At 42.4% G+C, this 25,081-nt stretch overlaps 4 protein-coding genes across 10 annotated transcripts in view; 1 reads left to right on the top strand and 3 right to left on the bottom strand.

Moving 5' to 3' along the window:
• LOC551957 (headcase protein) overlaps window positions 1-25,081 on the top strand; it is a 139,683-nt gene that overhangs the window by 41,542 nt on the left and 73,060 nt on the right. Inside the window, exon 1 of one of the 5 annotated variants that reach the window (XM_006562601.3) lies at window positions 17,486-17,766. The exons of 1 other annotated variant lie outside the window; for it this stretch is intronic. The gene's annotated coding sequence lies outside the window, so the exon portion shown is untranslated. Of the gene's footprint in view, window positions 1-17,485; window positions 17,767-25,081 lie in introns of those variants that run through there. 3 more of the 5 variants (XM_026445504.1, XM_016916500.2, XM_006562600.3) reach the window with 3 other exon arrangements.
• Window positions 8,546-9,327, bottom strand: LOC107965564 (mucin-6). 2 transcript variants are annotated; one of them, XR_003306156.1, is made up of 4 exons: window positions 9,313-9,327; window positions 9,031-9,210; window positions 8,774-8,907; window positions 8,546-8,708 (listed from the first exon to the last, which is right to left on the bottom strand). XR_003306156.1 is itself a non-coding variant. In XM_016916508.2 (3 exons), exons 1-3 carry the CDS (start codon window positions 9,074-9,076, stop codon window positions 8,601-8,603), a joined length of 288 nt encoding a protein of 95 aa, XP_016771997.1. In that variant the 5' UTR covers window positions 9,077-9,189; the 3' UTR covers window positions 8,546-8,600. The 2 variants fall into 2 exon arrangements, 1 of the variants encoding a protein (XP_016771997.1); XM_016916508.2 differs by lacking the exon at window positions 9,313-9,327 and having other exon boundaries at window positions 9,031-9,189.
• LOC100577777 (cysteine-rich venom protein 1) lies at window positions 9,473-11,081 on the bottom strand. 2 transcript variants are annotated; one of them, XM_006563352.3, is made up of 3 exons: window positions 10,185-11,081; window positions 9,807-9,943; window positions 9,473-9,728 (listed from the first exon to the last, which is right to left on the bottom strand). In XM_006563352.3, exons 1-3 carry the CDS (start codon window positions 10,228-10,230, stop codon window positions 9,612-9,614), a joined length of 300 nt encoding a protein of 99 aa, XP_006563415.1. In that variant the 5' UTR covers window positions 10,231-11,081; the 3' UTR covers window positions 9,473-9,611. The 2 variants fall into 2 exon arrangements, with proteins under 2 accessions (XP_006563415.1, XP_006563418.1); XM_006563355.3 differs by having other exon boundaries at window positions 9,807-9,934; window positions 10,185-11,052.
• LOC725114 (chymotrypsin inhibitor) lies at window positions 17,953-18,787 on the bottom strand. The gene is made up of 3 exons (XM_001120999.5): window positions 18,653-18,787; window positions 18,229-18,356; window positions 17,953-18,135 (listed from the first exon to the last, which is right to left on the bottom strand). The coding sequence occupies exons 1-3, from the start codon at window positions 18,702-18,704 to the stop codon at window positions 18,043-18,045; spliced, it is 273 nt and encodes a 90-aa protein (XP_001120999.2). The 5' UTR covers window positions 18,705-18,787; the 3' UTR covers window positions 17,953-18,042.

Below are 25,081 nucleotides of genomic sequence, written 5' to 3'. Positions count from 1 at the left end.
ACTGCCGCGAAGGGGTTGACGCGATGGGAAGCGTTTGCGCGTTTATCCCTATGATAGGCCGCCGCGTCAAACATCGCCTCGTACATCAAGGGGATGTTTCGATCCTCCGCCTTCTCCGTGTTCCGTCCGTCCAGATCAGGAAGGGGAAGATTGGGGAGCTCTCTGTTTGGGAAGCTGATTAGTCAGGGATGGCCAGCCCCGTTGCAAATGGCGAGTCTCAGCGTTTCGATCTTTTTCTCCCTCTTGCAAGCTTTTCGCAACAGCCTTTTCGAGCTTTCAAAGGAAGGTAAGAGGTGGAATTTTGTATGGGGATGTGAAGCAAGTTTGAATTGTCCGTGTCCAGGTGTTGCTGTTCGTATCATGCGAATTCTAGGAAATTGAGAAAACGTAACGTTGCAAGGTATTTCCTATTCTTCATTCGAATATCCTCTCAATTTTCAATAATAGAATGGAAAACGTATCTTTATATATACACATTGTGACAGACGTATGCGTTGTACGTTCTTGAACTACGATTACGCAGTGGTGCATGCTAGTGTCGGAACACGCTTGAGAATTTATAAATACGCTGCTAAAAATAATAATCCACTCTTCCTCTGCCGGTCATCGAATCATATTCACCGTTCGATTTCCATTCGTCTCTACCTCGCAAGGAAAGGAAGAGTAAAGAAAGAAAGAAAAATGGAGAAAAGCGTTTCACGAATAAATAATAAGTGGCGTGTATACACGTGCGTGCAACGTGACCCGAGCGTGTCGTGTGTTATTCGTCCTCGAAGAGTTGGGCCGAGCCAAGAGAAGAGGAGATCGTTGGCTTTTCTCGGGGCAAAGAACGGATGGATGGATGGATGGTGGTCTTCTGAACCACCCGGGGGGGTTGCGTAACGCGAACTTCGGATGCCAAGTTGGCACGAGTCGGGGAGTAGGAAGAGGAAAGGTGCGCGAACAAGAATGGCATCGCGAGGAGGGGAGAGTAAAGGAGAGGAGAAAAGAAGCGCGAGAAAAGGGGAGGGATACTTTTTTTGCGCCTCTCCCCCTCTCTTTTTCCACCAAATCTCATCCTCGACTGAATTTTTCGGCTTTGCGTCGAAGTCGTTGCGAGAACGTTGCCTCGCCGCTTCTTCGTCTCGACGTTTCGATCCAACTTTTCTTCTCTCGGCCGTAACCCGATGGATCAGCGGGAGGGTTACACGATCCCAACCCCTTGTACACCCTCGAAAATCTTGCGGTGGTCTCGATCTATCATCGTTGGAGAGAGAGAGGAAGACGCCTCCGCAACGATTTTATCGGATCTCTTACCGGTTCTCTCCTATCGCGATTCCCGTGGCATACCGTAATGAAGATTTATAGGAGGCTTTACCGGGGATGGGATCATCGAGAGAGAAGGAGGAGGAGGAGGATGGCTTATTGCCGTTTTGCCATGGGGAAAGTTTTCAAGGTTTAAGCACACCCGCGCCTCTTCTTCCTTCTTCCCCTTCCTTTCCTTATTCTTCGAGGACGGTGAACGTTCTCGAGGGGATGGAGAGGAGGGGGTGCAGGACAACACCGGGTATATTAAACTTTTTATAAAGAGGAGGAGGGGGTATAAGAGGATTCCGTCATATTAAAATGCTCGTCGTCTCGGATAGGAGGATACACGGGCCTCTTTCACCTGCTCCTCGAAACGAGAGATGCTCGTTTGTACTCCGTTGTCCGGTCGTTGGACGTTTCTTATTGAAAAGGAACGATGCGAACTTTGTCTCTGGTGAAATGTCGCTGATCGACAAAGATTTAATTAATTTTTTAATTTTTCAATTTCAATCAATTTGAAAGTTTATCAAAGAGAAGGACCGATCGAAATAGTGGGATAAGGAGACTCTCGACTTTCTCCCCTTACCGATCTCGATCTCCGGAAACATAGGTTCCGAAAAGAAAATGGAAAATTTACGAGGGCTGTCCCCGCGCGCGAGCTTTATCGTCGGGGCGAGCGGTGAAACACGAGTCGCGGAAGCAGCGTTCACGATTAGATCTATCTCGCCATTGAATTTCACTCCCTCCCTCCCTCCCTCTTTTCATACGCCTTTCGATCACGACCCACATAAATTTCCACTATCGGATGCCCACCGGCGTACCCGACCTCGCCTAACTCACTGTCCACAAATTTCCTTCTCCTCTCTTCATATTTAAATTACGTCCTCGTAAGAAAACGGCTGGGGAACAACACTCTGCACGTATAACTAGCTACGGGAAAATATCCTGTTCCAAGAAGAAATCCCTACCAGCCAAAGTAACCTTCGTGCGAATAAAACAGACTCTCTCTCCCCCTTTCTTTTTTCCTCTCTTCTTCAGTATATACATATATATGTATGTGTATGTGTCTGTCTCTTTCTTTCTCTCTGCCTCTCTTCCTTTCTTTTTCTCCTTTCTTCTTCAATTACATATATGTGTGTATATGTGTCTCTTCCTCTCCTTCCCCTTTCTTTTTCTCCTTTCTTCTTCAGTATATACATATATATATATATATGTATATATGTTTCTTTCTCTCTTCCTCTCCTTCCCTTTCTTTTTTCCTCTCTTCTTCAATATATATATATGTGTGTATGTGTATGTGTCTCTTTTTCTCTCTCTCTCCCTCTCCCTCTTTCTTTTTCTCCTCTTTTCTTCAGTTACATATATGTGTGTATATGTATCTCTTTCTCTCTCTCCCCCTCTTCCTTTCTTTTTGTTCTCTCTTCTTCAGTATATACATATGTATGTATGTGTATGTGTTTCTTTCTCTCTCCCCTTTTTTTTTCTCCTCTCTTCTTCAGTTACATATATGCGTGTGTATGTGTCTCTTTCTCTTTCTCCCCCTCTTCTCCCTTTCTTTTTCTCCTTTCTTCTTCAGTATATACATACATATATATGTATGTATGTATATGTGTTTCTTTCTCTCTCCACTTTTCTTTTTGTCTTCTCTTCTTCAGCATATATATATATATATGTCTCTTTCTCTCTTCCTCTCCTTCTTTCTTTTTGTCCTCTCTTCTTCAGCATATACATATATATATGTGTATATATCTCTTTCTCTCTTTCTCTCCTTTTCCTTTCTTTGTCTCCTTTCTTCTTCAGTATATATTTATATGTCTCTTTCTCTCTCTCTCCCCTCTTCCCCCTTTCTTTTCTTCTCTCTTCTTGTCCAGTATATACATACATGTATGTGTTTGTGTACGTGTGCATAGATCCGCGCGTTAGATCGCGATCGATATCTCGGGCAGACATCTCGCGTGTACCGTGAGCTCGTTTCCTGGTGCGACCGTTGGTGGTCGATTGCTCGATAACGATCGGGCCGCTTTGTCCCTGCGGGGAGCGCGAGTTCGGTATCAGCGTGGAAGATAATCCGAACATCGAGGCGTAAGTCGCGCTTTAAGTTGCTTTTAATCGGCCTCTCTCTCTCTCTCTCTCTCTCTCTCTCTCTCTCTCTCACGACTAAGTCGTGAGAGGGATGTGGTGGCACGTAGATAGAGAGAGAGAGAGAGAGGAGGCCTCTAACCCCTCAACAGAGGGGGATTGAGGAGCGAGACGAGTCGTTTACGGCCGCTTTACATGCAAACTGGGGGGAGGAACGAGAGGAACTGCCTCGCCTTGGCTCGTCTTTAAGGCGTTAAGTAATTGCCGCGAGTGATCCCGGATATGGATGGGTTATCGTTATCGGAACGATCGGTCGTTGTTCGCCCTCCTCCTCCGCTCGATCATGCTGGTTTTTGAACGATCCTCTAGTCTCTAGTCTCTAGTCTTAGAGAGATAAAAAAAAAAAAAGAAGAAAATATTATTTTAACCCTGTTTAATTTCCCGCACGAAAAAATAGACGTACGTAGCTTTTGAAATATTTTAACATTTAAGAGGGTTGGGGAATATTTTATCCGAAGCGTGTTACGTATTACGGTGCCGTGTGAAACGAGACACGGTGTGAAAGATCGTCGTGACACGAAATGACACGAGGTACGAGCGTCGTTTAAACTTTGAATAAGGTTGGCGTGACACGAAAGGGAAGATGAACGAACGTTGAAACGCGCTCTTTTCCCGGGAAAGAAGTTGCCAAAGAACGGCGCCGAAAGCGACACCCGGCGTCAAAGAGGAAATGAAAAAGAGAGGAAAAAAAAAGAAGAAAGGAAAGAAAAGAAGAGGAGGGGGATGGAGCAAGCGTAGAATCCGTGGAAAACGGAGTCAGTGTGCGCACGGTCAAGCTGAAAAACGGCCCCTCGGTCTGGCTGGTTAATTCGAAAGAGGTCTCGGGCGTGTCATCAGCCATCCGGTTGGGACCCTCGCGAGCCTCCTCTTAATCGCGGCGGTTTGTCACTTTTGCTCGGAGAAAAGGGTCGGTGGAGAAAGAGAGAGAGATCCAAGGAGACGAAATAACGACCTCCAACAGTTTTATCGTGGTCGTTTTTATCATTTATTTCTTCATTTGTTCTACGTTAATTCTTCTTCTTCTTTCCTCGTCGAAGTTCTTCCTCTTCTTCGCCTCGAATATTCGTTCAGGATAGGGTTAAATCTCGCGTGTGTCGTTGTTTGTCCGTTTTCGAAAATTTGCTAGTGGAAAAGGGATGAGTTTATTATTTTTCCGGCGAATTGTCTTGCGACGAGCGCGAATACCAGCGGAGGGGAGAGGAAAGGTTGTGTTGGAGAAAGCATTGCTAGCTCAAAGGAGCGCGCGCTAAAGGCAAAACCCATGTTTTATGTTTCTGCAATCTTGCGTTTTCCGCGAAACAACCTTAAAAGGAACGGCCGCGTATCACGATTGAACGTTGTTGCGCGTATAAACGGCGACGCATCGACGAAACAGGATTTCTTTCCCCCGGCAAATGTTTGTGCACACGTTTTTCGAAGGTATCGCGGCGAAAGAAGAATAAAGAAAACTTTTTTCGTACTTGTACAAAAGCGCGTATTCCTTTGAATATCTCCTTCTGTTTCTCTGCACACACAGGGTGGGTCAACGAGGAAAAAAAAAAAAGAAAGAAAGAAAATATCTCGTTATTCGATAAAAGGAAGAGGAAGAGGAGGATAAGGAGTAAGTCGAGAGTAACTTGGCATCTCTCCACCCGATAAATAAAAATAAAACTCGGTATTTCGAGACTCGGCATTTCCACGCCCCCCTCCTCCCCCTCCTAGTTTGCATGGCGCCGTGATTCTTACCTCGTACGCCCCATTGTCATTTTCGAGGTGCGCTATAATACCCGTTTGATTCCGAACTAGGCGCTCGGTCTATTACCTGCCACTATTGCCACTACTGCTACGCGTGCGTTTATTACGCGGCGACACGGCAAATTCTCACGCATCGTGTGTATTTTCAAATCGCGTGCCCGAGGCGGAAACATTGACGCAGGTCAGTTGGACGTGACGCGAATCAGGTGTCGCCTCGCTTGCCAAGAATTTCTTCGCGAGCTACTACAACTCGTCTTCTCGCGATTTTGTTTCGCGGCCAAGCTTTCTCGATATTGAATGAACTGCCGCCAAAGCGACTGGAATCCGGCTATGCTATAGATTACGCCACCATCGAATTGAAAACCCGTGGCGAGATCATTTCTCTCGATAATTTTAATAATCGAGCGATTATTGCTCGATTTTTGCGAAATCTCGCGAACGAATCTGATTATTAACCGTTCAGCCATGAGAACAATAAATGATTCGAAGGGAAGTAAAGCTATAGAGATAGGGGAATTTATTTTTGTGTGGTTGTGACGCACCACCGATTTGAGAATCTCTGCTTTAAAGCATAGTCGGTCGGTCAGGCACTTTGGGTCTTGGCTGGGAAACGGAATAAGCAGGATAAATGCAGTCCAAGAGTTGAGGTGTCGTGTAAATACGGTAGATGGAAGAATCGTCGTAAGATCGACAGTTGTAACGTGTCAATAACTATACTCTATACTCTTACCACTTGCCCGAGCCAAGAGGAAACGTTCGAATTCGCATTGTTCCTTGGTAATTTTCATCGCGTGCGCACGCACGTATGTGCACGGAGAGACAAAAGCTTGGGTTCGAGTTATAAATCGGAGCTTACCTCGTTTCGAGTTTTAAGGTGAGCCATTAAGAGACCTCTGGCCGGCATTTGCATTTGTGACGACGACGACGACGCGCGTATTCTCGGCGAGAAAGAGAGGCCAGGCGCGCACCGTTAACGTGGCCGCGTCATAAATTCCATGGAATAAAGAAGGGCGATGGAGTCTCTCCTCTTCTGTCCCCCTGCTAAATACCGCGGGCCCATTAAAACTTTTCGCGTACTTAGGTCGGAATTTATTTCGACCTAGCCACGTGCACGCCAACCGTTTTACGGCGCCATCTCCTCCCCGATCCGCGTTTATATATTTCTTCTGAAATTGTGAACTTTTCAACGCACCACTTTCATGCAGGAGGAATCCTTGAATCGAGTAACAATTTTACGCTCATAGAAAATTTCTTCTTCTTTGGACTCGAGAAGAGATTTTTTCTATTACAATTTTTATTTCGATATAGTTAATAATGCTATGTAAATCGATCTTCTTTTTAAAGGGAATCCTTTCGAGTCCGTGGATGTAGATCCCGAATCTCTCCGGGGTCTACGCGACTTTCTCCACGGAATTCTCTCGTATCCTCTCGTATCCTCTTTATCGTTGCATCGCTTTCTCCAATTTTTTTGTCTTCGAGGAATAATTCCGCTCTTCTAATCCAATTTCGATCGTAGAAAATATGCTGGACGGTTTCCTCCGCCTGTTCCGAAATTTCACCGTTTCAGAGAAATTCTCGTGTTTGGGAAGAGAAGAAGAAGAAGAGGCCGACGAATTCTCGGTTCTCGCTTGGTAGGAGGATAAATTAGCGAGCGCCGTGGCTCCCCGGTTGTGCCGGACGTGTTAAACGCGGTTCTCGAATTAGAATTCCCGTTTCGGTGCGGGCCAAAAAGGTGTTCGTGGGCGTTGAGGTGTAGCTCGAGCTCTCCTCTCGAGCTCCTTCCTTAGAATTCCGACGTTTCTTCAACGTTTCTCTTTGCCAATACCTGCTAACAATCGCGGCCGGTCGGATAATCGGGTATTGTTTTACACCCGCTAAATTTCGCCCACTGATCGCGAAAATAATTAGCTTGGAGATCGGTTTGACGCGATTGCGAGACGTTGTATTATAGCACGGAAAAACCAGTATCGCGAGGCAGTTTCTCTAACTCGTAACTCTAAATCGAGCCGTGTATTTTTTTCGTTACGGTCAATAATCGTGCCGTGTGGATATATTTGTAAGCGAAATCAAACTTACAGAATACGAGATAGAGCCACGATTATCGCGACGGAGCTTGCTGTTCACCGTTATGGAGAGAGATATAGAGAAAGAGAGAGGCAGCCTCGAAAATGGATCCATATTTATAGGATAGAATTCTTCGTCACCTGCGATTCTTCCTCGAGTAGCATTTATGATACGGTTCGGGTATCATCCCACGATTCGCAACGATGCAACCGCGAAAAGAAGCAATCGTCATCCCGATTCTCGGCCCGGCGTGCGCACGCCTCGAGAAAAATTACCAACAACCGGAAAAGAGAGGCATAATCCTATTGTTTCCCGGGTTTCACGGAGAGAAAGAAGTAACAATGGAGGAATTAGCGTCGAGTTTGTTCGCTCGATTGTTGCCAGAGTTAAAAAATTGTGCGAGCCTTTATAAAGATACGCAGACAGGTTGGGGAGCGTTTAGGACAGGAGTGGTGTGTGGTTGTGTAGTGGTCGGTTGCCACTCCACTGTCGACAGATATACGATGATTTAAAAAAAAAAAACTTGCGCGAATCGATATAGAAATGATTAGAAACGAATTGGAAAATGTTAGGAATATTTTTTTTGTTTTTATTTCTTCGCGCAGTTTATTGTTATTGAATTTTTCAAACAGTTTTAATTTATCCGACATGTCGCGTTACGCAAGTATTAATTATCGAGACATCGATATTTTTTTTCGAAGATATTGTTATCGATTTTTATACTCCTATTATACAACGATCGTATTACCGTTCGTTATTTATACACGTTCGCTAATTATTATCCTCGTTAACGGGAAATTATCGATATTTTGTTCATTTAATTTTTATTATTAGCTCGGCGTGTCGAGTTCTTAGGTAACGGGATTGTTGCAACACGATTGTTCAAACGTAAACAAACATCATTTAAATAGATAGATAATCTAATCTGAAAGAACGGAAATATCACGAACGAAATACATGAAATTTCCCTTCCTCGTTTCTAATTTTCCTATTCTCTTGCGATGTTATCGTCGATTCAATAACTACGTTTAATTTTTCGAAAACACGAGTTTGTACAAATATCATTATAAAATTAGCATATAAAATTGTTGGAAAACAAGCATGATCGACGCATCGCTTGAACATATATACACACACACGCGCGCACTTAGGCTCATTTGCGTTTCATTGTCCTTTAAAAATTTTCGAAACCTCTTATCCAACCGTAGATCTACGTCAATATTAGTTCCTACACTTTACTCGTTCATTATCACGTGGATGAGAGATGAAGAGAAGAGTTTTCTTTTTAATCTATTGTTACGTAACAAGTGGGCAGAAGGTGTACGGTAAAAATATACTTTATTTGTTTGTACAATTTGACGTTAGTCGAGTGATTTCTAAAGAACGTTGGGACATTTGGAGAACGGTATGCAAGCCTTGGTCTTTTCGTTTCTCACAGTGCCGTGCCTGCATCGACAATCCCTCGTAATTTCCCAGTTGCACGGCTGAAATTTATTCGTGAGTTTAATTTTAGAACGACGACCGGATAATTTAATCCTCGAGGACTTACAATCGGAGGGCAGAGTTCGGAATTCGAGTACGGGTTGTTGCATGTTGCCTCGCACAATTTTCCACACACGTTCACTTCTTCGTCCCTTTCGCACTTTATATCCTTGCCCGTCACCTTCGATTGTTCCTTGATATCTGTATACCGAGAAAAATCAAGATCTTGGAATTAGAAAAAGAAATCGACAAATTCCGTTTTTTTTGTCGTCGCGTAATATAATTCGTGGTGCATCGTATTTGCAGAGAAACGAGAATACTCACGAACAAAAATCGCAACGATAAATATCCACACGACGTATCGTGACATGGCGACGTACTTTTCTTCGGCAAGGCGGTATTTCAGTTCAACTCTCCAACTTCTCGTTCCCTCTTCTAACGTCGAATCTTTTAAACACTCCCGATTTTTATACCCAACCTTTCGTGCTGCATCGCGTGTGTTTTCTGGTATCGAATCGTGAAGATAGCATGCATGATACACGATAAATATAAGGATTTGAAAATACTTGACTCATGTGATCGTTATTTATGTAATGTCTTACTTACTTATTCCGTGTATTCAAATCGATGCAGAATTTATAGTGTCTCTCTTTCAGAGAGGATACTAGAAGGCCGATTTAATATTTAAAGGGAAAAAGACAAGAAAATATCTTCTTCCTTTTTTTTTCATCTTACAAATATTGGAAAACGAACATTAAAAACGCTCTTTATTCGATATTGCTATTATAGTCTCTTTATTTTCTACTTGGACAATGATAGTTGTCTTCTATTTATCTTCTACTCTTCTGATATAGATACAGATATATAGATTATATATATAGATTAACATCGTTGAAGTTCGTTATTCATTTTGAAGAACAAATTCCAGGTGGACATTCTGAAAGCGGTACACAATTGTTATTTTCGTTTCTAACGGTGCCGTTAACGCATCGACAACCTCCTGTCGTAGGCCATGTGCAAACCTGAAAAATAAATTTATTCTCGTTATCACGTTTAATGAATTTCGTGGCAAGATAATTAACATTATATGGAATACTCACAGGTCCTATACCTTGGAAATTACATTTTACGTTTGGATTACAGCAAGTTGGTGGGCAGATACCTTCTCCGCATATGCTCGGTGTTTCATTCTGTCCGCATATTATTGGGAAAACCTTCGCGTCAATACCTGAAAAGCCTCAAATTTGAATTTTTGTAAAGTAATAACTTGATTCTTCTCGCGAAAATTAATTTCGTGCATGTTTATTTTTTTCTCGTTGAAATTCGAAGTCCAATTTTTATTTTTATCCTGCAATTGCGGGAAAATTTTGTCTATCTTACGAAGAAATCTAGTTTCTCGAGGTAATATTCACTGGATGATTAATTTAATGCCTTTTTTCTTTTTTTTTTTCATCATTTAAAGAGAAGAATATACTCACAAACGACGATAGCAACGAGAACGTAGACGAAAATATGTGGAAACATGATTATTCCTTTTCTTGCTTCCTGTTCCCTGAACTTGTTTCCACCTCTAATGTCAAAATTCTGATGTTTTCGAATTTTTTACACCCGGATATATACGTTAAATTATCCATCATCCTTGAAAATAAACGTTGAAAACAATATAATAATAAACAAAAGTTCGATAAAAGTTTAACCTTGACTCGCGTAATAATTTTAAAACGATCGACTAAATACCGATTTCAAATTAACTTAAAAATTTCAATTCCTCCGTCGTATTTTTATCTTTTTTGTATTCGTACGAATTGTTTTCTCATACATTCCAAAAAAAATTGTCGTATCGATAATTTTCGTATCGATAACGATCGACGTTACATGGTTGTTTGCTTTATTTCTCTACAAAAATAATACGCAAAAATAGTTATCTCCTTTAATATCCCCTAATTTCAAGAGCGAATAATTTTACCAACGAAAATCGGTTCGATCGTTTACGTATTGTAACATTTATAAAATATTACATTTCCTTGCACAGTAAATCGAAATTGACGAGCGCGGGCTATCGATTCGTCGCGCGAAACAACAACAACAATTCGATTCGAGTCGGGCTCTCCGATTTGGCGAGTCACAGAGAGTCTCTACACGGAGTTATGTAGCGCACTTGCATCGAGCGCATAAAATAATCAGTCAACGACCGCTTGCCGAGCTCCTAGGCTAGGCTAGGCGCGCGCGCTGCTACTTTTGCGTCAGGGTCGACTCGGCTTGTGTCGTAACACCGTTGGGCTAGGTTAGTAATATCGTTCGAGCCGGCCGAGCTATTTACTAGCTCTATTCTTACGCGCCAGCCAACCAGCACGCGCCTGCTCACCGATACACACGCCGCTAGATGCTCTTCCCCCTCCCCAATCATTTATGACTATATATATACATATTTATATATGTGTGTGTGCAGCTTGGCGACCGACTGTGTGATAAAGCAACGATACGTATCCCCTATGAGTCTATCGTTTATCCGTTTTACTACACGATGTGTAGATTTCGATTGGTGGATAGATCGTTGGTTTGTACTCTCGTTATCGCTTATAGGACGATCGCCTCTTCTGCTGCGACGTGTTGACCCCGACCTCGTCAACTCGTATACTACCCTCCTCGTCGAGTTGAAATTTTCCTTCCATTTCGAATTCCTTTCTCTTATTTTTGATGTTTTTTCTTTCCCCCTCCTTTCTTCTTATTTTTAAACGAAAAATTATCGCTTTTTCGTGTAGTGTATTCCATGGAATGTAGTTAATCTAGGAAATTCTGGTTTTAATTTCAATGATCGTGTAGGAGAAAAGGAATCGTTTCTTTCGTTCTTCCTCGATTTCTGATTTAAATTAAAACCTTGGATCTGAACTGAGCGAGAAAAAGGATATCGAAATAGAAAAGAAACGAGTAGGAAAAGAAAGACTGGGATTCAAGCTTTCCCATCGACCCAGAGATAGCAGTTGTCCGCGTATCTCGCGGGGGTATAAAGTTCACGGTTGAGCGTAACCCAGAAGCGCGTTGAACCGTGAAAAGGTCGCGTATTTGTGTCATTAAGAGAATCCGTTCTCCCTCCGTTTTGTTTCCTCGCGTTCCATCGCGAAGGTGGAGAGGAGGAGGAGGAGGAGGAGGACTGGTTTTTCCATTGCGCTAGGTTAGTTGCGCGCGATCAGCAGTGGCGATCTTCGACGGAGGTTGTATTACACCTCGTCAACGATCAGGAAAGATACGTAAGCCCACGCGAATTGTCCCGCGCGATCCATTTGAGAAAACGGTGTCGCGTCACGTTATCTGTTACGTCACGTTCTTATGAACTTGCTCGCGCGCAATAAACCGGCTACGTGGCGCGCCCCCTCTACGTGATGGACCGTGGTCTTCTTCTCCCTTTATATACACGCATCCTCCTCGTTCCGTGAATCATTGCGAGAGAAGACCGGCTTTTCGTTCTTCTGCGCCGCGACCAAGACGTCGTTTCGGCCTTGGATAGAATAAATATCAAAAACGATCGGTTTGAATATCTGATGAATCGTTCGAGAGGAGGATGAATTTATAGAGTGATCGAATGGATCGTCTCTCTCTTTTTTTCGTTACTTGAGTTCTTAGTTCGTTTTCGAAAATTGAGGGAAATTTTTCAAATTCGCTCCGTGCAATTTTCTAGAATTGCTATCTGTTGGGACGCGAAGGAGAGTCGCGAATGTTAAACGGATCGAAAAAGGGGGTTAAAGATATAACGCGGTGTGCTCGCGACATCCAGAAGCTCGTTAAAATAGGAGGCGGACGGTTCAATCGTTCTCCTTGTTAGCCAAATTGGATAACGAGTCTTTCGCGTCGAATAATTGGCCGATTCGTGGCCGAGAGGAGACTTGGTGTGTTCTCTCCTCTCGTGGAAGACAAATCAATTCTACTTGGCCTATGTAACGCTCGTCCTCCTTGCACGTGCTCCGTTTCTTTCTTATCAATTACAATTTTTTTTACGAAACTGCGTTTAAGGGTCCATTTTAAAAATTTCGTATATATTCGATCGCAATGTCTTGTGTAACGTTTAAATTTTCCAACAACTCGTCAATAAAACTCGACGGACTTTGCATCGTTGAATAACATTTCAACATATTTTTTTTTTTTTTTTATAGCTTCGAATATGTTAAATTCATAAGAATCGTAATATATGTATACAATTTCTTGGATATTTTTGCATATCAAATGCGTTCCGTAGATTCTTACGTAACGTTTCGATTCTCCGCTAATAAAACCGCAGCAGTCGATAGACTCTCTCGGTTGCTCGGGACTAACAACTTACAACTTCCTCCACCTAATTTCTAATTCATAAAAATGCGCAAAATAAAATCTCGGTTCGAATATTTCACGTCTTTCGATCGACACGCAAATTTCATAAATTTCCCCCCCACGCGAAACTCGACCTCCTGTTATCGGCGAATATTTTAAATTCATCAAAAATCGCATAATCGTTTCATAATATTTCATTTAAACGTGTCAACGTTCTTTGAATCGAACACGCGTATTTTAAACGCGTCTCTCTTATCTTCTCCAAATCTCTCTCTCTTTCTCTCTCTTCAATTAAATTCACGCACAGTGGTGTTCGGTAGCGAAAACAAACGTAATTTTTCCCCCTCTCTCTCTCTCTCTCTCTCTCTCCATGCTCGAACGACCTCGTCGAAGCCCGTGTATCTACGATTCCCTCTACCATGCCACGAATGGAAACGTCCGCGCCGCGACGTGTAAACACTCGCGCTTCTGCGTCGTATCGGAAACGTTATAGCTCGACAATCGGGTTTTTCTTGGGCTAGGTTGTGCGCTATCGTCTGGCATCGACGCTTGTTTACCGTCTCGCGTCTATTCTCAGCGCCCGCTTGGCGCTGTTATCTTGCGCGCGTGTCTTCGCACGAGCGCCTTGCAACTTCGCAAAGAGGAGAGATAACGCGCCTCCTCCGTGGACTTCTCCTCCCTCCTCTCCTCCTGCTAGACTCGAAGAAGGGGAGGGGGGATTTATCTCGTTGCCAGCGATACGCGATAGGGGAATGCGTATGCGCTCTCGATCCGCTCGATAAAGATGTGGAGCTCGATGGAATAATAGAGCTTTTTGAGATCCACTGGATATATTCGCTGGCTGGAATTTCACTACGTTCCAAACGAGCCGTACAGTCGTACGCGTGGTTGGAATAATAGAGCGACGGAGCGACTCTCTGAATAATCGTGGACGGGGAACGATATTCAAGAGGAACGTTTCTAACGTTTTATAATACGTCTCGATTTTTTTTTAAAAAATGCGCAGGTTTGAGAAACGATTCGAAATATATTTAGAGTTAAGATATCGATAATCGTAAAGCGATATTTTACAGTACAGCGAAATTGAATCTCTCGAGATAAATACAAATAGATACGTACGAGAGAGATAATACGATTACAATCGCGATACTCTACTCGTCTCGCGGCGTTTGAAAATTTTTTCGTTCGATTGGAATGTATCGTGACGCGAAATATCTCGTTCTCTGAAAAGCGAACAAAGATACTCGAGCACCACAAATCACGTTATCCAAGATAATTAGACGTGTCTCTCCCGTGTTTCTCCCTGGACACGAACACGCGTCGATAAATAATCTCTCTCCCTTCGTGACGAGGCTGCGTGGCCGGGTCGAAAGGAACGAACGAACGAACGCCGGCGTCGTTTCTTAATGAGACGTCGACGCGTCACGTGTTTTCCCCGGTCGACCGACTGCTCCAGGGCTACGTAATGAACACGTATGCTCGGCCACGCTCGCGCTTTTCCCCCTCGCGCTGCGTGTGGCGGAACTACGAGACGAGAAAGACGGAGCGAGAACGGTGTCGGTAGTGCAGTAAACTCGTGCCGGTGGATAAATATACGGTATTATGTAAGTTGTTTGCTGCCAGCCAAGGGAACGAGGAGAGAGAGAGAGAGAGGGGGGGGGAGGGGAGAACGCAATACGCGAGAAGTGGTGCGTGTCTATCGGGTGTTCGCACAAATAAAAATTTGAGCAATAAGATTTTTACAGATGGAGATAATGCGAAAGTTGGCGGGCGGAAATTTCGATGGAAAGATTTATTTTTTGCGCAGAAGAACTTTGAAAATTATAGATACCCGAAATCTTGAGTAGTTGGAATTATATCCTTGTTATTCCAACTTGGATAATTTCGGTTGTACATGAACTCTCGATTCATCCAAGATGAATCATCCATACATGGATCGTGTACTTGGATCGTTTATATTTCATCAATAGAATTCTCTGAACCGAAGTATCCGAACTCTACTCGTCATCCACGTTTGAATATTTGAATTTATTCCACGTTTAAGTGGTATGAAGTGTGGTTGTAACTAGCCGAGTTATATATTAAAGTAGTAATCGGAGCAACGTTACGCCAATTATACGAACGTTTGTTAGTCGTTAGTGGGAATAATAATGTATTCTGTTCTCGTCGAGTTGTGGAGCCATTTTTAATGATGAGAGAGAGGAGGGGACGATTATTTTTTTTCCGTCTGGCAAAATCTATACCAACACGCTATATTAATCATTTGCGTAAAACGAAGCTAGAAGAACAGACTTCGTATCTATCGTAGAAGTAAGGATATTTTGAAAAATCGCGATATCTTTCCACAACAGAGTTGTTTTAATCTCTGAAATCTCTTTTCGTTTAATTGATTCAAACAAGCTCCGTGTAACGGACTTTTCCACGTAAACATTGTGCGATATCGTCGATCGATATCATCACATATCGATAAAACGAAAAACGATGATTTTTCTCAAAGAAGAAAATTCTTCAGGAAAATTGATCGATCGAACGATTCGCCAACATTCCGTTCCAATGAATCGTCGTTGTCTTCCGTGAAAACGTGTTCTCCGAAAAAGAAGAAAAAAAAAAAAAAAAAAAGGAAGAAAAAAAGAAAAATAAAACAAAAAAAAAACATATCGTTAATCTTGCTTATTTTTTCCTTTTGTGGAGATATCTACATGTTCACTCGCACGTACGCGATGAGGTTACGTAATCGACGGTGACTAACAACGAGGCGCTTTTCAAAGAGGCGTAGAAGTTTGCATACTTGGCTAATTTCGCATTATTTAAATTTTGTATTCGACGTTATTTCGCATTTATTAAGTAAAAATTGCCTCTCACAAAAAAATATTCATCTGCGCCCCATCAAGAATGGAAAGAGTTGATGAAAAGATGAACAAAATATTTTTCGTCGAACCGACAAGTTGAGAACAATCTTCGCAGTAGTACAACTTCATCCGTAGTAGAATGAGAACTTTATGATCTGGCCAACAAATTCAAACGACTCCAACGTATCGCCGTTCATTCTTCAAACTATTCCAAGCTATCTTAATACGTTGCAACCTTTGTATCCTGTCCGATACAACGGAAGAATTTGATTTTCAATCGATTCCATTCAACCATCGAAAACAACCCTGTCAACGAAACTCGATGCACCCTTTTTCCTTCATTGTCGTCCTGTGGGACGCCCTCGTTAATCGTTATTTTATTTATCTTTCCCCCATTGATGGAGGAAAAAATGACAGTCCTCTATTTCGTCGTCGCATTGTCGAAACGAAGAAAAAAGGAAAAAACTCGCGTTCGATCGGAAGTCGTGGCAAAAAGACGACGCGTTTCTCGATGGACGCGCATCGACAGCTGCTAACACGCCGCGATTAATTCGATTGGGGTGGAGTTTTCTCTCCACCCTTCTCCGCGCGCGAGGATTCGTCTCGAGTCGTGTCGTCGCTTGATTGCGTGCCAATGCCTCGCGATTTTCGGGTGTCGATTCTCCGCCGGGGAACGAATGAAGCGGAAGACAGGAGGAGGGATCGAAGAAAAGTATTTTTCTCCCTCTTCTCGCGGGAAGAATCGACGGAGGAGGAGGGGACGCTCAAAGGGGACGGATTTCTTCTCTCGTTCGAGGAGCGCGCGATGCGAGTTTTCAACCGATTTTTCGCTCGTGCGAATCACGTATTTTCACGTATTTTCGTATTTTGAATTGGGTCACGATTTTCGTCGCAATTTTTTTAAGACAGATTCCCTTTATTTCTTTATTTTACAAAACTTCTAAGCTTTGAATTACATTCGAAACGTTATATTAAACGTAATATCGTTTATTTATAATATATATATATACATGTGTGTTTCAGAGCTAGCTCATAAATACGATAGGAACGAGGTTTCCATCTATATTCCCTCCCCGTGCTTTTATTTCGAAGAAAACGGGGATTTCTTCCTGGTGGAGACTCACACACGTACACATATACACACACACCCTCTCCTCTCCCTTGCGTTCCCACTGACCCTTGAAATCTCTGTTCCTTTTCGCCCAACAAATTGTTTCTTTGATCGTCGACCAACCTTCTCCCCCCCTCGTTCCCTCCAACGAAATTCCAACAAACTCGACACTATTTCCCCCTCGACGACCTTGCCGATAAGCGAAATCGCGAATATTTTTCCTCGGAATTACACGGGCCTCGTTTCGCGGAAACGAGTCGCTCGGGAGGAACACGTCATCGGTTGGGAATTATAAACGAAGTCACGCGAATTATCGCGATAGTAATACGGTATATAGGCACCTGTTACACACAGGAGGCGGTGGAGAGAAGGGAAGGAGGAAGTGGAAGGAGGAGGAGGAGGAGGCCCGCGAGTTGTTAAAAAATTATTCTTGATCGCGCGATATTGGTCGAGGAAGGTGGGCCCACGCTTTGCCGCCCGTTGCTCGTCCGTGCTTCGGCTCACGTGTCGTTATTAATCAAGCGAATAGTCAAGCGGTAGTAGATTGGTGGGCAGGCGATACGAGGAAAAGTTTATAGGTTTTACGTAAGCTTTTGAGTCGTTGGAGGATATTTAGCCGCGGCGACTCGTCCCGTACGGTCAAATCGAATCGGCGAAACGTCTCGGTTGGGTGGTGTGTGTTGTGATCGTGGGGAGAGAAAAACGGAGTGTGACGAATTCCAATCGAGATCCATAATAAGTATGAGCTTGCACGATAAGTGATTTTTCTTCGTATATATTGTTGATCGTATATCGTAGGTGAGAAAGAAAATTTCTTCTTCTTCTTCTTCTTTTTTTTTCGTTTATATTTTTATATACGAGTGTCATTGCACGTGATTTCTTCTTTTCGTCGCTTTTATTCTATATATAGGTAAATGAATCGAGAAAAGAAATTTATTTTTTAAATATATTGCTATTCAACAAATGGGATAGGAGATATTATTCTTGGAAGTTTTTTTTTTCTTTTTTTTTAATCGTTTTGCAATATGATTTACCGTTATCGAAGTTTTTAAGGACGGTCCGTGGACATTGCTTTTAACATTGCGAGGATGGCACGCAAACGCCATTATTATTTCTGAGATAGCCTTGCTCGCATCGGCAACCTCCGGTCAACGACCACGTGCATTCCTGCGATAAATTAAATTACTTGAGAATCTTCGATCACGTAATTGATTTAACGTAATATATATTTTTTTCTTTTTTTTTCATTGCAATTCTTACGATTCTCGGGCAAAATATACGATTCGGATGTGGAGCGTTGCAAGATGGCTCGCACAACGATCCACATATGTACGGTTTTTCATTTTCTCCGCATCTTATGTTTTCCTCGTTGTTTTGCGCGTCGACGTCTGTTTTCGAAAAGCGTAAACGTGAGTAAAATCACAATATTTTTCCAAGATGAAAAAAAGAGTTAAACGCTAGAAGACTGATACGTAATTTTTAGTTCACTTTTGCGATTGTTGGAAAGCCAACGGTTGCAAATAACTGAATTATTTCGAATCGTCGCGCATATATTTATTCCATCTAGCGAAATTTTTCTTTTCTTTTTTATTTATAACGAATTAATTAACATTTAAATAATGTCGTATTTTGTCATGCAATTATGGGAATTATAAAAAAAAAAAAAAAACCATATAATACTTACAAACAGCGAGGAGTGTAGCAATAAGCATACACGTAAAGATGTAGCGGGACATTGGAATGTATTCTTCTTTCAAAGCCGTTTTCGCTTCTACTGTCGGAAGCTATCGAAATTCCTCGTTTTTTTATACTTCTTTTTCTCTTCTTCCACAGACACACATCTTAAACACACATGTTTGTCCCGCGTGAATATAAATTCTCGAAGATAACACCCGTGACAAATAACGATCTATCCATCTTGTGTCATTACCCATACGAGGTGTTGTCAAATAACTAAACTAGCTAATAAATATATATTTTCATTAACTCGAAATTACCGGTACTTTGTGTTTATTACTTCTCTTGCCAGCTGTGTCAATTTTTCAGATAACGACTTTTGCCTCGTGCAAGAAAGAGCATCGAAGAAAGAGCATCGCGTTCTTCGTGGCAGGGAAGAAGAATAAATATTCTTAAACGATAAATCATTGAACAAATATTCTTCAAATTGATAAACAAAGAAAACAGAATATTTCATTTATTTGCAAATGAGATTATTTTATACCGGTTACACCTTTGTCAATGGGACACGTGTATACTTCTCTCTCTATCTCTCTCCTTCTTCTTCAAGAGGAGGGGAACCCTTCTTCTTGAATTTTCGACACGTATAACGCGCTGTGTATACACGTAACCCTTTTATTGTTCGGGTTCGGAATACCTCGAAAACCTTTTGAAAACAGGATTTGTCTGGTCGTGCCGGGAGGGGAGGGGAGTATAATCGAGTATAATCGAGGGAGGGAAATTTTAATGACGCGATTCAAACTTTTGAATCCTCTCTCCTCGAATTAGAGATATTCTTTTATCGGCCAATTTTCAACAATCAATTTCACTTTAACCCTCGTGAAAGTCTTTGGTCAAACAATTCATCCACGAGAAAGCTTGTCGCGCCTTGTAACTTTCACGGAAACCTATTGACTTTAAATTTATCTAGAGATTTCACCATTTAACATCGTATATTCCTCCTTAAGAAATATTATTCCTCCCATCCACGATGTCATCCTCCTCTTCTTCGATAATTCGGTTAATAATACTTCTTTCTTTCGATTTGTCTTTAATACTTTATTTATTCGCCCTAAAAAGAGACCCCTAAAAGGAGAGAGAAAGAGAGAGAAGAAGCCATTTCGAATCCATTTATCGGCAAAAAATTTCGAGACGTCGCCTTATTTAAAGCTCCTTATCAAAATTACATTGCTTATCATCGCTCGTTTCTTAATTTCCACGAATTCCTCGCGAGGAATAAACAACATCTCTTTATCGAAAATAATATCGTCACCGGACAATTTTACACCTGTTCAACGATTTATCGGCCTTATATTGTCGCACGAGACCCCTCTCGAAACGAAATCCCTCTCGATCTCTCGGCCCACCCCCGTGAAATAATAATCGCCGGTCAGGTAACGTTAGGTCCCTCGAATCCGGTAATCTTCTTAACGAAGAATCGTCGTCCCTTCTTGGACGACGGAGCCTCTCCACGCTCGGATATATCCAATAAGCGCGCACGGCCATCGTGTGTATATATATTCTCCCGAGAGATGAGACTCGTGACCAAAGCGCCTCGTGTCGCGAGATTGGCGAGAGAGAGAGAGAGAGCATAGAAATAAGAGTAGGAGGATGGATACAAGGGAGAGAAACAATCCCATTCGAAGAGCTTGTGGCTCTCGCTCGAGGGTTCGAAAAAGGTCCCGGATTGAGGAGGAACGAGTGGCAGGTGCGTCTGTTTCTAGGCCTGCTTTGGGGAGGGACCCTTAATACGGTATTTCATCGGTCATAATGCGTCCCCGCAGTATCTCTTTGTCCCGCTTGAACCTAGTGGATGGATGGATATCGATGTTTTCTCTCTCTTTCTTTATCTCGTCGTTTTTCCCGCGTTTGTTCTTCCGCAAAAATTCTTTTTTTTTTCCTTCTTCTTCTTCTTCTTCCTTTGTTTTGCACGCGCGAAACGAAACCTGTTCCTTGGAGGAGGAGGAGAGGAAGATCGGGGTCTCTCTTTTCTTACTACGTCTTGGAAGTCACGTTTCCTTAACCGGCGAGTGGAATTTTTTTTTTCTTTTTCTCTCTTTATCTTTATTTCTCTCTCTTTCCATTCGCAACTTCTTTCAGATATATGGGTTAGCGGAGAAAGTTTGACGAAGTTGCACGAATCGATATATATAGAAATCATATTCTCGACTCGATGAAACGAATGGTTGGAGAGCGTTGTTTCGGGAATCGTTCGATTAACGGGAAAGTTTTCGAAAATTGGAATTCTCGAACTCTACTCTGTGCAGTTGGTCTCGAAGCAAGAGGAGGAGAACGATGAAGTGGAATCGGGAAGAAGGGATTCTTTCCGAAACTTTCTTTTTCTGGGACCTTATCCTCCTCGTCCTATGTCTCTCTCTCTCTCGCAGGAACCGAGCGGGTGGCAAACTTCTCTCCGACGACGATCGTGTCCTCCCTCTGCCCGGCCTTTTGTTCTCCACGTGATATTGCACGTCGTCGTCTAGACCCCGAGGGACAATGCGCGTTGCTATTTCGGTAAAACGCGACTGATTATTCGAGATACGCGAGCGGGCCGAATAATGCGCGAGAGCGAACAAAGCGACGTGACACCACCGATGCCGTAGGAATCGGGCTCCGGCTCATTATTAACGCCCGCTGCTATGCCGTTGCTTGCTCTATTGTGTCTCTTTCTCTCTCCCTTCTTTTCACGTGCGCGCTCTCTCTCTCTCTCGTTTTGTCACGTTCCGCGCAAACAACCCGGGGAAAATTGTCCACGTTTCTCAGACTCGTTGATAATTCGCCGCTGCGGTTACGTGGAGGAGGAGGAGGAGGGAGTGTGTTTCTTGGATGGGGGTTGTTGATGGTGATGGACCTTCGAGAAGGATTTTTTTTCTTCTTCTTCTTTTGAAAATTATTGGAGAAGGGAGAGTTAAAATATAAATCGAAAATTTAATTTGTTTTTGTATATCGAATAGGGATCCGGAATTGATGATTCTAAGATAGAATGTCAAGATTTCTTTTGAAGAAAAGCTCGTCTAATTGTTTCGTTTAATAATTTTCGTTCGAAGCACGAGAGAGATAAAGAACGAAGCGTTTTAAGACTTTGTTTTTTTTTTGTAGTAGAGAAGGGTTATAAGGTTGGAAGATATTTGTAGAAGTGGGCGTGAGAGACTGTTCTTCGTTAGAAAATTACGTAAGCACGGTTAGCGGTGGCGTTGCCATTCGTAGCAGACGCTTTGGAACGCAGGCCATTAGACTTGGTAGAAAGGACCCTTATCCTCGTTTCGCAGGGTCATTTCATCGGTTGGAAAGGTATGCAAATTGTAAGAGAGGAAAAGGCCAGGTTTCGATTCCGAACGTCTGTGTTGTCCCTCGAGCCTTCCTTTTTTTTCCTCTTTTTCTCTCTTTCTCTCTCTTCTTTTGCTTAAAGGTAATTCTGCTCGAGTTTTCCTTTTTCCTGGGCTACCGGTGGCTGTTTTCTCCCTTCTTCAACTTCGCTTGTCAAATTGAAAAAGCGCGATAAGAAACGATCGAACTAATACCACTTTGTGTTATATGATGTGAAAGAAGGAAAAACTAAAAGAGGTAGAGTAACAAATTTGGAAATATTTATCGATTATGTTTCTGTTTTTCTTCTTTTTTTTCTTTGATTTAAATTTTAGTTTCTCTCGCGTATGTAATATATTCGATTATAATTTTAGTACGCATTTACGAACGTTTTGAAATTTTCAGTATCACAAAAATGATTAATATTTAATTGGAAAACATTTATTTCAAAATCACATGAAATCTTTTCTATATGCAAACTTTTATTATTTGAAATAATAAAGATTTATAACCGTGAAATTATATAAATAAATTTTTACAAAGTTTCGCTCATAATCATTAGTCATAATGAATCATATTCGATCATTATTCATCTATGTATTCGTGAAACGTTGTTGTTACGAAGGATAAACAGTTTTAATTAAATCAATTGATAAAAAAAAAAGAAAAAACTAGGAAAAAAAAAGTTTCCCGTTTGCAAAGTTACAAAGTCCATCAAAGCCGTATAAACATGAATTTCGATTAACCGAATGAAAGATGAGTTGAAAATTTGAAAAAATAAATTCATGAGAACCAAATGATGAACGATCTTAATCGAATCTTTCCATTTTTCAAATCGTTTCACTTAAATTATTATATATTTATTAAAAATCAAAATTACGAGAATTCACCATAGAATATTCACAATTTTCCTTAAAACATTGGACTAATGATTTGATTTCCTTTTTCCCTGCAGCGAGGTTTCCTCGAGACGAGAAACAAAAATCGATAGATCGATCGGTTACAAGAAATTCCGAATTTCGATGGGAGGGAAGACGAAGAAAAATAACCAGGGCGAGGAAGAAAATGTGTTTCTCCCTCCGTTATTTCTCGCCGATTCCCCGTTATTGACGGCGGTGGTCGCGTTAGAAAACTCGTACGAATTTAATGTACCATAACAGAAATATTGCAACCCCCATAGCCAACGACGATCTTTTGTGACGATCGTTGTTGCCCATACTTCGCGCCGAACCTCTCTCTTTCTCTCTCTCTCTCTCTCTCACTCTCTCGTGGAGGCCACCCTTTTTACCTTTCCAGCCCGTTAACCATAATTCGCGCACCGTGGTACACACCCCTCCTCCCTCTTGGATACCACCGAGATATATCCGAGTAACGATTTAATATCGACGTTCGGCGAGGAATCAGTCGCGAGGACTGGTTCCCATGGTTGCTTGCCATCGATTCTTCTGAGCTTTATCGTATTGGATCGTTCGGGGAATGCGTTACGGCCGACTTTGAATCGTATACTTTTTTCTTCTTTTTTTTTTCCTTTCTTTTTAAAGGAAAAAATGAGAGGAGTGAGGTTTTTAAGGGTGGGAAGAGGACCAACTGACGCCCTTCGGGTGACATTGGACGCCTGTGACGCGATCTCAGCGACTTTTTATAGCGATATCTACAGGGTGTCCTAGGGGTGTGGAATAAGTGTTTGAAATAAGTCTATATAGGGACGATATAATATCGAAAGGATGAATTTCATCGATTTCATTTTTACGCGCGATCGCTGAGAAAGCAAACCCGGGTCCAGGAGTAAATTTAAATTTCGCCTGCATCTCTCTTTCTTCGCTTCGAAGAGGGTAAAAACATCCCCTGGAGGATGGAATTCTCTCGCATGCAAAAAAGAAAGAAAAAAGAAAAACATCTGCTTCTAGCCAACTGTGAAGCACCATTGTTCAAAGTATCATCCTCATCTCCTTCGTACGTTTCTGAAAATAACGCAGCAACTTTTCCATTGGATCTCTCCAAGACATTATTCCCCCCTTTTCTTTTCTCGCTCCATCGTTGTAACGTCGCTTAAACAAAATTTATCACGCTATAGGCAGACTATTGATTTTCGACAATCGATTACCGGAACCAATGCGCAGGAAACGAGATCGAAAATGATCGGGTGCAGCCTCGGAACAAGAAACGCGTTCCAGGTGGAACGAACGAGACCGAATGCAAAGGATTTTTTCCCCCTCCCCCTTTCTGTGTTTACCAGTTTCTCAGGATTTTCATTGGCAATGGGGGGAGAGAGAGGGGTGGTGCGTGCCCCGTGAGGGGTCCTCGGCGTGTGAATCCGGCCAGCGGCCTTTCCACTCGCTCATTTTTGCCCTGCGTGTCGAAAAGGAAACGAGGAGAAGAGGAAAGTCGAAGGGAAAAAAGGAAACGAAGAGGGGAGGGCCCTCCCTTAATGCCTCGCGGCAAAATTCGCTAAATGCTCGAGAGAGCAGCTGCCGTTGCCGATTCTCTCCCTTTTCTCCTCCCCTCCCCTCCCCTCCCCTCCCCTCTTCCTTTCCTGTTTTTCTCCCTTCACGATGTTTGTCGTCGTCTCTTCCACCTTGCCAACCCGCCGGTCCCGTTACACTGCCACCCCATTTCCGCGCCTCGAGAATCCACACTTCCGCCGCCGTTGCCCCCTGTCCACGCCTTTCCCCGATTATTCCGCGACAAAGGAAGACAAAGCGGCGGAGAAATAAATACTCGCCGGGCCGGAAACGAGGCAGGAGGGGAGGGAAGGGGTCAACTCTCCAACTTTCGATGACGTATTATTTTTTCCGATCTCCAACAACCACTCTCTCTCCCTTTCCTTTTTTCTTTCTGGATCTTTGACGAAAGATTTTGTCACGATTTACGAGGTTTTCGTTGTTGCCTTGTTTTGTCGAACTCCTCCCCTCGTGGCTTCTATGAATGAGCTTCTTCCATCTTTATTAAGTTTTTGAATTCCTCAATTCTTTTTCAAAAGAAAAATTTCTTTCTGAATTTTTTCTTAATTCTTTAATTTTGCGGTCATCGTAATCAAGGATTAAATTATTCGAGCTTTGGATAATTGTAATATCTGGAGGATTTAAGTGGT

This window comes from Apis mellifera, linkage group LG15 (genome assembly GCF_003254395.2).
Source record: "Apis mellifera strain DH4 linkage group LG15, Amel_HAv3.1, whole genome shotgun sequence".
NCBI lineage: Eukaryota > Metazoa > Arthropoda > Insecta > Hymenoptera > Apidae > Apis > Apis mellifera.
This window is presented reverse-complemented; position numbering and strand designations above follow the sequence as displayed.